The following is a 14,151-nucleotide window of genomic DNA, read 5'->3' as shown; positions in this document are numbered from 1 at the left end:
GCTTTGTCGACAAGGATAGCAACACAATTGTTAATCAAATACTGTCATTATAACGTGGACCTCACTATAATACGTTTTTAATATTGAGCATAGATTGCATTTGGTCCCATTGTAGATCATAAGTGATTATTTCTCCAAGTGCATAGAAGTGAATTTTTAAATATTCCGGACTTGACTTTGGATAAGGCAGCTGAAATCTGTAAGACTTTTGAGGTGACGAAACAACAAGTAGAAAACATTCAAGGACATCAGGATATAGACTCTATTTCACATCACCAGAGACAAAAATTTTCTACCAGAGTGAAGGACTCTTCAACTAAAGAAGGACAACATCATTACTCTTCAACTAAAGAAGGACAAACTTATTGCTCAAGATGTGGAGGTATCTACGTTAATAAACAGTGTCCTGCTATTAATAGGTAAGGCATGCTATAAATGCGGTAAGCCTAACCATTTTTCTAACAAATTTTTTAAAAAACGGGTTCAAGCTATAGAAGAAAACTTGTTTGTTGATAGTCTGGCAGTACTTGAGCACGGTAACTTTGATGGCGACGAGGAAAATAATTTGACAAAGTGAAAAACAGTTAATTTTGGCGTCGGTAACCGTCCGTAAGGTTTTTTTGGTTAGAATGAAGGTGACCGGAACCGCTCACATTGGAGGGTGACGTGGTTTCAAACTGGAAAAGATTTAAACAAAATTTCGAAATTTATTTACTTGCTAGTGGAAAGAGTGCGGAAAAGGAACCAGTGAAAGTTGCAGTTTTTCTAAGTATAATCGGCGATGAGGGCCTGGACATATACAACAACTTCAAAATCAGTGATTCCTACTTTATCAGAGGTGACTGCAAAGTTGTCAGGAAAAATATTTTTCAGTGACCACTGCCATCTACATAATACAACATAATTAAAAATATAATTTACAGGTGCAAATTCAAATATGTCGTCCCTTCAATGACCATGTTGACACACTGAATATGTTCGTAATTCCAATTGGTCATTTGAGAAACTAAATGAAAATCTAAAGCCGCGTTCACACCAGAGTTGTAACTGAGTTTTCAAAAATTGTGGAAATTTATTGCCAATTTCTTAAGAAGCACATCAACATGTCAACTTGTAGAAATCCTTGTTTTTAACAAAATTTAATATGTTTCACTGTCAAAGTTGCAAACAAAATGTTCCCCTCCCATACAAGTCTTTGTTGACTTTACACTTTGGGCAAAAAATTGAGAACTTTGCATTTAAGAAGAGCAACTTGTTTTCTACAAAAAAAATTGACAACTTTTTTTTATATAAAACTATTTCTAGACAACATTTCATTGATAACGTTGATGTAAATGCAGCTTAAAATACTGTAATTCCAAACTATAATGTTCGTCTATTCATTAGGTTGATTGAATAAAAGCTAGCGATTGCTAATTTCAAGTAATTTCCAAGCAAATGCTAGGATTCTAATCAGCTGTATAATCTTATTGTATAGCTAGAGCTAACGACTAGTTGCTAGTCACTAGATCCTAGTTTTATTCAATCGACCCATTCAGTACAGTTACTATTTATTCATCCATTGCCCATGTTTTTATTCTTATTTCTCCTTTTTACTTTCCTTGCCCTATTACCATAGGTAAGGAAAGTATTGCTCTCCGAAAAAAATTGAGGTACCCCAATTTCTAAATTTCTATACGTTTCAAGGTCCCCTTAGTCCAAAAAAGTGGTTTTTGGGTATTGGTCTGTATGTGTGTGTGTGTGATGTGTGTGTGTGTGTGTGTGTGTGTGTGTGTGTGTGTGTGTGTGTGTGTGTTGTGTGTGTGTGTGTGTGTGTGTGTGTGTGTGTGTGTGTGTGTGTGTGTGTGTGTGTGTGTGTGTGTGTGTGTGTGTATGAGTGTATGTGCGTCTGTGTACACGATATCTCATCTCCCAGTTAAAGGAGTGACTTGAAATTTGGAACTTAAGGTCCTCACAATACAAGGATCCGACACGAACAATTTCGATCAAATGCAATTCAAGATGGCGGCTGAAATGGCGAAAATGTTGTCAAAAACAGGGTTTTTCGTGATTTTCTCGTAAACGGCTCCAACGATTTTGATTAAATTCATACCTAGAATAGTCATTGATAAGCTCTATCAACTGCCACGAGTCCCATATCTGTAAAAATTTCAGGAGCTCCAACCCCATCTATGCAAAGTTTGAATTTAGATTCTCAATTATCAGGCTTCAGATACAATTTAAACAAAAAATGCCAAGTGGAAAAAATTGAGCATGAGAATCTCTACAATTAATGACGAGTAACATTTTCACCTAAAATTGAAAATAAGCTTGAAATTCGAGGAAATGTGATTATCCAATTTCAAACTGTTGATTCTATTAAATGATTCACTATGAAGAGATAGCAGACCTCGTACGTCTCCAGCGTTATTGTCCTGTCACCAGCTGACTCAGATCTTTGTTTATAAGTAGACTTGTGATGCGCGGGAACACTAGCGTCAGGTGATCAATTCTCATAACGGCAAGGAAAGTTGTGTGAGTGCGCCACACCAGATTTTTTTCTTAGCACTACAGCCCTGTGTGGGCCTTGGCTTCCTCCGTCACACGCCTCCACTCGTTACGGTCATTCGCCATCCTTCTCCATCCATGAATCCTCATCCTATTCAGATCACCCTTCAGATCCTGCAGTCACCTTATCCGTGATCTGCCTCTTCTTCTATTCTTATAATAAAATGAAAGAAGAGATAATCTTCCCGAGTAAATCAGTGCAATTTATCGGAAAATAAGTGAGTGTAATATCTTGTGTGGTTTTTTATAGTTGGACGAGAACGTGAATACGGACGCCCTGGAGCGTTGCGTGACCTACTTCAACACGACACACCCTCTGTTCCTGCTGGCCAGCGGGGAGACACACGTGCATCAGAGTCATCTCGTGCAAGACGCCGGCAAAGCGCTCCTAGCGGCCACTGATTGCATCAGAACCGATTCGACCATCGTTCAAGTTCTGGCTCAGGTAATGACTGCTTTCATCTTGATTCCTGAAAAAATCCGAAACTAGTTGTTCAATTATTTTAAAGTTTTTTTTTTAAAATAAAGGGTGCTATAAGATTTATTTTGTTTCATTAATTTAAAAGTAGCCCATGTCAATAAGTGTTTTACAATTTGGCTATACGTCACCGTATGGTTTTCGGAAACACGATATTTTGCCTATTGCATTCTACACTGCCATGCGTCCCCAGTATAGATATGATATCCTTGTAGGAGGCGCTCGGCACTGTCGTGAGTCCCCAGCATAGCCACTTCCAACACTGGATAAAAACCCACTCAACTGCCTATTGCTCTCTAAGACTAAGAATGGAATTTCCATAAGAGAATGATGCTTCTGCACTATTCGCAGGCTGCTTCATGCATACCGGTCTTGTCTTGTCAAGTTGTAATTTGACAAGTTCCAACTTTGTCACAATCAAAAATTTTGCAGGAGCTATGTTTTCGTTTGTACTTTTGTTCACTAAGAAATAACATTTAAGTATTCATTCATTCATTTACATTAACCAATGCACAAATCAAATACATGATCAGAAAAGGATCAACAGGCCTTGCCCAAAACTGTTTCCTTTCCGAATTTTGATAGTAGTAAGCCAATGTCTAAAAGGAAGGATATGTTGCTTCACTTTTGAATCAAATTCCGAGTCCAGAAATATACAAACCAAAATTTAGAATTTAATCCTATTATATTGAGCGAGCAATTTCTGTAGTTATATATCTGGTTATTTTTATATCTGGCTATTTTTATATCTGGTTATTTATGTTTAACGGATCTCGTAAACGGCTCTAACGATTTTAACAAAATTTGGAACATAGTAGGTTTATGATATAAAGATTCGATTGCACTAGGTCTCATCCTTGAGAAAACTCGCTGAACGACATTAAAAGGATAATTCATCCTTGGCTGAAACAGCTGTGGATAGTAAAAATGTGAGTATGTAAACAATCAAAATATCGCATCCCCGAAATTCATAAGATGACTTATAGCCAGCTGTGAAATATAAACATGATTTTAGAGAATAATAATTGTGTTCTGTCATGGTTTACTTTAGATATCTATAGTAGGCTATGGTTCTGTTTATCAATAAGGTAAAAATAACGAGCGAAGCTCGGTGCCTCGATATTTAGATTGAAAACAGAAAAGAATAAAAATATTGCACCAAACTGTAAACTGTAAAGTTTCCAAAACTTGTAAACAATGAATTATTTAGAAATTTAGAAACCAAACTTACTCCAAAAATCACAGCTGATTATTTATTATTCATGTGGTGTTTTTCAGGCGGGCCCCGACCCGAGCAACATAATTCTGCTGTGTCAGCACTTGTGCACGGTGTGCGAGGTGATCCAGCAGCAGCTGAAGCAGATCCGTCGTAAGAACGTGGACTCGCCCCTCCTGCCCCTCCCTGCAGTCGACCTGCAGCACTGTTGCATGTCGGCCGCCCGGGTCGCCAAGGTCATGCGTGACGTGGCCAAGGCTGCTCTGGTGCAGATACCTGTCTCCGGAGGTCAGTTGGCTACAATAATAATTTATAACCGTATCATTATTATTATTATAAGTATGGTGATTCTACTTATTTTTATAACTGGAGTCAACGAGTAGTTGCTAGTCACTAGATTCTAATACAACGTATTAGTTGGTTGTAGCCGGTGAAAAGTAAACTCGTATGGCTCTTTGTTGGTGGGGAGTCCCTCGCGGGAAGGTCCTACCTATAGTGAGGTCAACGTTATAATGGTAGTAGAGTGAGATAGGAAAACAACGTTGCCGATCCTCTGCCTTACCACTACCTTTCATAGAAGATGATAACGGTGTATCTGATGTAAATATTAACTGTTCATTCTGGTTTAAAATTATCAATCATGGTTTATTCGTCAATAAAAATTTGTTTTAATGATTCAATAATGAATTTTCATAATTGAAATTGAATTTTTTGTCAATTAATTTTTTAAACGATTTGGAAACGTTGCGGAAATAGAAGAGAATGATGCTCTATCTGCTTTGTTGAATGGTAGAAAAGAATAGCAACACCAACTTCAATCTAATACTGCAATTATAACGTGGACCTCTCTATAACGATAATCCTTGTAATTAAAGACAATGCTTCCCATGTAGCCAATGTTGATTATTATCGTGAACTGTCACAGAATGGGCCGATTCCTAAGCGACGACTGTACGACTCTATAATGAGGTCCATGTTATAATCGCAGTATTTGATGAACATTAGCTTTGCTATCCTTTTCCATCATTCGACAAAGCAGAAAGCGCTATCCACCTACGCAAAGTTACCAGATCTTTTTTTAATAATGTCGAAGAATAATTAATCAACGAAATATTTAATCCCAATTATAGAAATGGTGCTATAGATGAATAAAAGTAATTAGAGGTTAGAAGATACTATAGAAAGATAGAAGTTTATTCACAGCCATTATAACGTGAACCTCACTGTAGCATGGTATTTCAGGTTGTAGGCATTGATTGTGTATTACTCTGTATATTTAGTTCAATTCATCTGTTATCAACAGAGTCCTTCCATTTGTCTATTACTTTTTCACTGCAATCCAAGAGACTGATTGGTTGAGTTCAAAGCCACTGATCAATTCCATCGGGTTTTTTCACGTTCAGTAAAAAACCTGATCACAGATTAGTGATCACAGATGAACCACAGAATGGAAAGTCGGCTAGTATCCTGACGCCATAATCCGCCATCTTGAAAGAAGTGTAACATTGTAATACAGCAGTAGTTTTAATTTCTAACAAGATGATGCAGTCATGTGTCGTGGTCTTGGTGCACTCAAATCTTGGTTAGATTCATACCTTCCATTTTGTGGCTTATTCTGTGGCTGAACGGTTGCTGAGTCATGACTGACAGATGTTTCCCCTTGTTGATCATATTTTGTAAACAAAACTATAACTTAACCTATTTCATTGTAATCAATTAAAATGGAAAACCATCAGGTGATTGGAGTAGTTTTAAATGCTTTGTAAAATATTTTAAATGTTATTGAATTTATGCAATCATGCATTTCTCTGCTCCCAAATACATTATAATGGAGTCCATCATTTGTAAACAACCTCGTATTCAGCCATGTCTGTTTACGTTCAGCTACTCTATTTACGTTCTTTTCCATAGGTGGAAAAGTACGATTAACTGATCAGTGAACGAAACGGATATGACGTATTTTTTTCTTATCAGTTAGACCAAAGACCTTGAAGAGGTATAAACGCACAATACCTATGCCTTCCCAATGCTAGCTCTTACTTGAAATTAAAGGTTCTATTGAGGTATTTTAGCGCGAGATATTATATAATATATATTTTTTGTAATATTATAGATCACAAAAATCTTTAAGGTCTTTATCTTCCAGGCTGTCCCCTTAATGGCCGATTTCAATTCCAAATAATCTAGCGCTGCATGTGAGTCTATGCATCGTTCAACGACAAAACAGTACTTCGTTTAGAGCCACGTTCACTCAACGATCTCATCGTTCACTCACCGATCAGTGGCTTTGAACTCAACCATTGTGGATTACTCTCGATATTATTATTTTGTTTTCCTTTGTTTTTTCTTGAAATCTTTAGTATTAGTTACATACTTCTCTCTTTCTCTTTTATCTGCTGTTCCATAAGCAAGTTCCATATTTGCAAGGTTTTCTATTATTTTGTTTGTATCTTGATTTCAGTTTTTTCCTAAAACCCAATAGTACTAGTTATCTTATTTTCATTTATTGTTTTTCAAAATTGTATGTTCAAAATGTGCTATGGGGGCAATAATGGGATTTAGTTCCTGGTGCCCTCAAATATGTATATTTTCAAAACTAGTGGTTCTATGAACAGTAGACCTCACGCAGTATTCTCATCCACAAGTACCTGATTGAAACTTATGGAAATACAGCAATAGACTGGCTTCTCCACACATCTGTGTGATCACTTGACAGCTGATTTATGATGAATAATTCTATAGTCTGATTTTTACTCTAATATTGGCGTATGAAGGAGGCTCCTTTTTCCTTTTAAATTATCCTTGAAATGCAAAATTTCCAAAAACCTTGTATATACGTCGACGCGAAATTAAAAAAGGAACATGCCTGTCAAATTTCATGAAAATTTATTACCGCGTTTCGCCGTAAATGCGCAACATATAAACATTTAAATATTCAAACATTATTTAAACATTAAGAGAAATGCCAAACCGTTGACTTGAATCTTAGACCTCACTTCGCTTGGTCAATAAATAAATATCTTGGTTTCAAAATTAGACAAAACTTATAAGTGATAAACTTATATGCATTTTTAACTTCTATGCAAATTTGGGAAAGGAACAGTTTTGGGCTTCAAGCCTGTTGTTACTTTCCCAATCATTCATAGTTGAGAATGATATTGTATGTAGCAATGTATAAATGAATAATAAATAATAATTATTGAACATAATCTTTTAGGTTATGTAAACAAATTGAAATCTACCCAACCTGAGATTCTCTCCCTGTCGTAGTCGACGACGGCATTTACGCACAAACGAAAACACAGCTTAAAGAGAGTAATTTACATAGGGTTTCTAGATTTTTGTTTTTTATCTCTAAACTCCTATAAATAAATAAATATTTAGTTCAATTAATCGGTTATCAACAACAAAGCCATTCCATTTATATATCTATTATTTCTATACAACAGTTCAAGAATCACTAATATAGCAGTTGATCATTTAATTGCAGAGATAGAAGGATCGATAGACGGCGCTAAACTGCTGGAAGCGTTGAACTTGTCGTGGGAGAAAGTGTTCGACGATGCAGAGTCGGCGGGACCGGTGGCCTCTCTGAAGCAAGCCACTGCCCTGATTGCGGCCGACATCGCCCAGCTGGCTCAGTCCATGCAGGAGATTGAGGCCAACTCGGCCACTCAACCAGCTAAGCAGGATGTAAGTGCCGTCTTAATGGATCAGTTCATCAAGTTCCTACGAGAGTCATTATTTTCAACCTCCGATTTGCAATAAAACAAAGTCGAATGTATTTAAATGAATAATTTTTCCACTAAAAGTTACTTACACTCATGATTATTCTTCAACATAATTGCTGTGAAGGTTGAGGCATTTCTCATTAAAAATTCTTACACTAAGGCTCAACTCACGCGGCTCAGGTCGAGAAGAGACTCGACTCTAATCGAGAGCATGTGTTTTCAAATGGTGACGTCGCAGAGACTAGAATTGACTGGTCTTCAGCCTAAGGCTCAACTCACACTTACGCGACTCAAGTCGAGAAGAGACTGCGACTCTAGTCTCTACTCGACGCAGCATGTGTTTTCAAATGGTGACGTCGCGGAGACTAGTCTTGAGCCTAAGGCTCAACTCACACTTACGCGACTCAAGTCGAGAAGAGACTGCGACTCTAGTCTCTTCTCGACGCAGCATGTGTTTCCAAATGGTGACAATTAGACCTGTCGACTCTAGTCTCCGCGACCTCGCGACTGTGAGACTGAGTCGAGCGTCGACTCGACATTTTGGTCGAGCCTAGACTTGAGTTGCGTAGTACCGTACATTTTTAATGAAAGTGAGGCTATGTTTGATGAAAGTGATGTTTTATCATTTTAGATAAGACAATAAGAATTAAATGAGACAATATATACATAAAAATTATTATTTCAATGAAAAGCAAGTTAAAGAGACTTGAGATATTGTCAAAAAGTCCGCTTTATTTTAATAATATTTATTATTTCACAGGAGCATGCTTTCGTGTAAAATTATGGGAAAGTTCCACAACATCAATATTCACTATACAAACTTAATCAAAAAGCAAGTTGCACTAAAATGAGTAATATTCTACTCACATGTTGACTCCATGAAAGTATCATAATTTACTCTTGTCTCCATAGAATGATACTGAATTCTCATAATAAACAGGCTCTTATTTGAATAAAAATACTTTCTATTAAGTATAGGAACTACCACAATATCTCCTCAACTATTCAAATTCAAATAGTTTTATTATGATGTGTTCTTGAGCAAGTACTCATACAAAAATAGGAGTTGCTATTCTTATCAAATACATAATAAATCATTGATTAACAGAACATTTCATCAAAACACAAATATTACAAAATTCTGTTAACATATAATATTATTCATTACTAACATTGGAAACTACAAAAAATAGTTTGGCTATCATTGAGTGATGTAGCATTATAAAAACTAACAAGCACTTGGAATAGAATTCAATGAAGATTCAATTTATGATCACATGCATAAGTACAGTAGGTGAGGCAAAAACACCGGCAAAAGGAAGATTCCTTGTGCGCCAATGTGAGTCGTAAATCAGCTTAATCAGGGATGTAATATATAAACTTGAATCTAGCGTATGAAGTGTTCGAAAATATAATTTATAATATGAATTTGTTTAAAATTTCAAGATATAGCAATATTAAAATATCCAACGATATGATAATAGATTAAGAATTCTGTAGCTGTACATTCTGTAACTGTAATGTATGAAAATTTGAAAGTATGAATTATTATGGACAATAAATTGACGAAACGTACTACTCGTATTTAAGGCTGTGCAAAGGCTAAAAATAAACTTTCTACTCGTGATATTTTTCAAAGTTTGTCGATTTGTATATCATCAAGCTATCAAAATGAAAAAGTTTCCCTAGGAAAACATTTTTTTTCTGATCATTAATTTTTGAGATATGAGCGCCTAAAGTTTAAATTTTTGGGACAGAACATTTCAAATTCGGTAAGAGATAAATCCATGAGATTTATAGGATATTATAGGATAGGAGATTTATAGGATTCTTCATGGTACTGTTGATCTATTAAAAAATTTTTTTTGAAAATATCAATTTTTCAATTTACTAAAAATAACCAATTATCAATCAAAAAATATCAATTTTTCAATTTACTAAAAATAACCAAAAATAACTTTTAGTTGAGTTATTTTTGGTAAATTGATTTACTTTCTCAAAAATTGATATTTTCAGGAAATTTTTGTTTTATTAGATCAACAATACCATGAAGAATCTATCCTTAAAATCTCATGGTTTTATCTTTAACCGAACTTGAAATGTTCTTGCACAATAATTCAAACTTTAGGCGCTCATATCTCAAAAAGTAATGGTCGAAAAAAAAATGTTTCCTGAGATAACTTTTAATTTTGATAGCTTGATAGTATACAAATCGAAAAACTTTGGAAAATATCACCAGTGGAAAGGTTAATTTAAGCCTTTGCACAGCCTTAAGAAACTACGAAAACGACCAGTGAGTAATAAAAATGACCAGTAAATGGGTTAATGACTAGAAAAGAGTTTAGTTAACTAAACTGTTCAGAATAGTTATTTGTGCAACTAGTGCGCAAAGTGACAGTTTGCTGCACCGAATGAAACGTTTACGCCCGAGCCGTAGGCGAGGGCGGAATGGTTTCTTGAGTGCAGCAGAGGAACTTTGCGCACGTATTTCACATTAAGTTTTTCCTACAGTTACCATTGAATATGAAAAGTGGGTAGGCTAATTATGGGTAAAATTCCCTGAAATGCATCAAATGTATATCTGTGTAATTTTATTATTAATAAATAAAATAGAATGTAGTATGTGTGTTTGAATGGCGGATGTATGCTGAATGAGGTGGCTGTCATCCACTGTTGTCCACCCCATCAAGATTTTTATAACGTGCACCACCACACTATACCACAGTTACCAACTTCATTTTGCTTTTGCTGCACTGGTGCTCCATATAACCTACTAACTATTTTGCGTTGCCATGTTGCAAATCTGGAGTGCAGGAAAAATTTTTCCCGCACTAGAGCGGAAAAGTGATTCTTTGCGTTCTGTAATCAGTGCAGCAATGGCCACTTTTCAACGTAACTGTAGGAAAAAGCTATTATTTGTTGAGAGCATTTAATACGATTTGTCTATTTGTTGCAGGAGGTAACAGCACCAATAGTGCTACGCGCCAAGCAAGTGAAGAGTGAGCTGGAGGAGACGAAAGCGCTGAGAAGTCGTCTGGAGGCCAGGGAGGCAGACATTCGTGAACTGAAGCTGGCCATCAGAACCAAACAGGAGGAACTGGGTGAGATCTCTGTCAGGAAAGAACTGTTCGAGAAGCGGCTGGCCAACGCCACTCGTGACAACGAGCTTCAAGTGGAGAAACTAGAGGTGACAATATTTTCCATTATCTTGATAAATTCTGATATCTTGATAATACTCATTAATCATTCGTTTACAGTACAGGGGAAATAATTTCACCATTGAAAACATTAATTTGCCATCATGCAAAGCATATGGTAGTAATCGTAATACGTGTATCTAGTACATTATACTTTCCTGCTCAAATCAAACCTGTACTGTAGACAACAGAAGAGTCACGACAAGTCAATTGGAAAATTTTCTCATTTTCAATTGATATCTTCTCATTTACATTTGACGGTTTCTCAAATACAATAATACTTTCTCAAATACAATTGGAAAAGGTGTAGTATCCTGACGACAATCCGCCATCTTGAAAGAAAGCTAATCTAACCAGTGCCGCCCAGAGTGGCAATGATTCAGCAGTTCTTCGGTCCTACGCAAAGACCTTAAAGATGCATAGACTCACATGCAGCGCTAGTGTCGTACTTGGAATTGAAATCGGCCATTGAGGGGGCAACCTATAAGATTATTACATACCAATGCCTTTGTAATCTATAATATTACAAATATATAGATATAATAATATCTCGTGCTAAAATACCTCAATGGCGGCCTTCAATTTCAAGTAAGAGCTATCATTGGGAAGGCATAGGCATTGTTGGTCTATATCTCTTTAAGGTCTTTGGTCCTACGTTTTTCAGTCCTATCGGTCAGCTGTTCCGGTCCTATCCATCAGCTGTTCAACTTTGTCGCCTTGTCAAAAAGTAGCTTGTATCAGAATTTTTAAAAGTTTTTTCAGTCACTGAAGAACTAATTATCATTATACATTATAATATCGGAAATATTAGATAATTATGATGTAGCATCTCTTGTGGATGAATACAATCTCTCATGTTAGTATTTTGTCATTCTATTTTGAATTTTATCTTGTAGGGAAGCTCGTCAAATGTGGCCAAGGACATCAGAAAGTAATTGAAAAACTCAATATCGTCATTCCTAAGCTTAAGAAATAAAGAATGAAATGCTCCATGAAGCTGTCTTTGCGCTAGCCCTAAAGAGACACACTGGGGTGTTTCACACCAGGGATTTTTTTTTCTGTTCTGCAGTTGACAATTACATCAGACAGATAGAAATTATTGCCCAGTCTAAATTAGGTTTGAAGCATTGTCAACTGCTCTCCACCACTTCCAGTCAGTAATAGCATTTTACAAGGTCACCAGCTCATCTTGTTCTTCGTTTGGGGTGTCTAACACCCCAGAGTGTCTTTTACGTCGGACTTTTATCAAATACTTTTTTACAAAGATTTACTTGTATCGACCACTGCGAATGTGGTATGAGATGATAGATCAGATTGGAATAAATGCCATGATTGTCTACAACTTGAGGTTCAAAACAATAGAATGAAGAGACGTGAGTTTTTGATGAAGTTGTCATTGGCAATGATCAAGCCATTCCATCAAACCAGATTAGGAGCTCCAACACTCAGGCGGAACATACGTACTTCTAACATTAGTATAAATATTGATAAGCAGTGCTTTACTTTCGATTTCTGTATGCACTTGGAACAAAAATGATTAAGAAATGATGAAGTATGGGCTAAGTACTTTTTTCCTCTATATTTTTCAAAGAAATATGCAAAACTAAATTGGGGTGTTCAACACCCCAGTGTGTCTACTGTGATAGCATAAAGTAAGTGTGTCTCTATAGGGTTAAAATTGAATGAATCCAAACACTTCGGCTGCGTTTCCTCTTTCTCCTGTGGTGGAGCAAACATATCACAGCCAATTTCTCAGCTCTCGTGAGTACCATTTCATAAGCATGACTGAGAACCTCCAAGAACTTACCATTCTTATTGCCGCCATGTCCAGCGACCGTCGAACTGCACTTGCAGTGTGTTCACACGGCACTTGCAGTGTGTTCAACCGGCGCCGGATCCGGCAAAAAAAGCCGTCCGGCAGTACGCCGTCTTGTGTGTCCCCGGCCTAAGTAGAGAAAAGCCGTGAGTGCCTCCGGTCTATTTCCCCACCGGATCCGGTTTCTCGCCATCCGGCCGAAGTGTGTCTTTCTTCATGCCTTCCCGTGTATTTTGTACTCACGGCGCCGGCAAAACACCGTCCGGCAAAAACAACAGTCTCGTGTGTCCCCGGCCTCGAGTCGTGTGTCTCGTGTGTATCACGTTCTAAATGATTATTTCTTCTGCTTTTAGAGAAAACTGGAAGAAGCATTGCAGCAACTAAAACGAAAAGAGAAGGAGTTTGAAGAGACGATGGATCATCTGCAAGCTGACATCGATTCTCTCGAGAATGAGAGAGGAGAACTCAAAGAGAAGTTGAAAAATTCGTCTAAAAAGAAATTCTACGAAGGTGTCAAGTCTTCTGTTGGTAAGTTATACGATATCAAGTATCTGCTTTTCATATTATATCATGAAATTCAATTCAATTCAATTCAAATCAAATTTATTTCCTCCACAAAATTCAACAATTACAAAATTTAGGATAATGTACCTTAATCTAGTTTACTTACATTCTATCAACAAAATAAAGGTACAAGAGGTGGAAATGAAACCACTGGCATAAGTGAAAATCACTTGTTCGCCAGTAGGAGTAGCATATTGTCAAACTTCGGTCATCCACATCTAATTAAAACAAAAAAAAAGATGTATACAAAATAACTCAATTTATTCAAAGTGCGGTGATATTAAGTGCAATATTTTACTATAATTTGGTGTTTTGATCATTCTTAATTCAAAATTATCAGCTCATATATATTTTTGGACAGAAATTGAATTAAACTTTCCACAGTAAGAACATAACCTATTTTTTCGGACATTTTATTATTTATAAAAATTTGGGAACAGAATAGTTTTGGGCTATGCATGTTGTTCTATCCCGATCATATTCATATGATTTTTAATTGTAACAAATAAATAAATATTTGTATTTTCCTACGTGACTAATCAAGTAATGAATAATAAATTTACAATTAATCAAAATGCAATAATAAAGAACATCAGTAATGA

At 36.3% G+C, this 14,151-nt stretch overlaps 1 protein-coding gene across 1 annotated transcript in view; it reads left to right on the top strand.

The window, feature by feature from the left end:
• The window catches only part of LOC111061147 (dynactin subunit 1), a 56,178-nt gene that overhangs the window by 19,168 nt on the left and 22,859 nt on the right, over positions 1–14,151 (top strand). The window contains exons 6-10 of the mRNA XM_039419248.1: positions 2,798–2,992; positions 4,304–4,529; positions 7,732–7,934; positions 10,929–11,159; positions 13,339–13,513. Coding sequence (XP_039275182.1) covers positions 2,798–2,992; positions 4,304–4,529; positions 7,732–7,934; positions 10,929–11,159; positions 13,339–13,513 — 1,030 coding nt within the window. The remainder of the gene's footprint in view (positions 1–2,797; positions 2,993–4,303; positions 4,530–7,731; positions 7,935–10,928; positions 11,160–13,338; positions 13,514–14,151) is intronic.

Source organism: Nilaparvata lugens, chromosome 1 (genome assembly GCF_014356525.2).
Source record: "Nilaparvata lugens isolate BPH chromosome 1, ASM1435652v1, whole genome shotgun sequence".
Taxonomy (NCBI): Eukaryota; Metazoa; Arthropoda; class Insecta; order Hemiptera; family Delphacidae; genus Nilaparvata; species Nilaparvata lugens.
The sequence above is the reverse complement of the archived record's forward strand: the minus strand, read 5'-3'. Positions and strand labels throughout refer to the sequence as shown.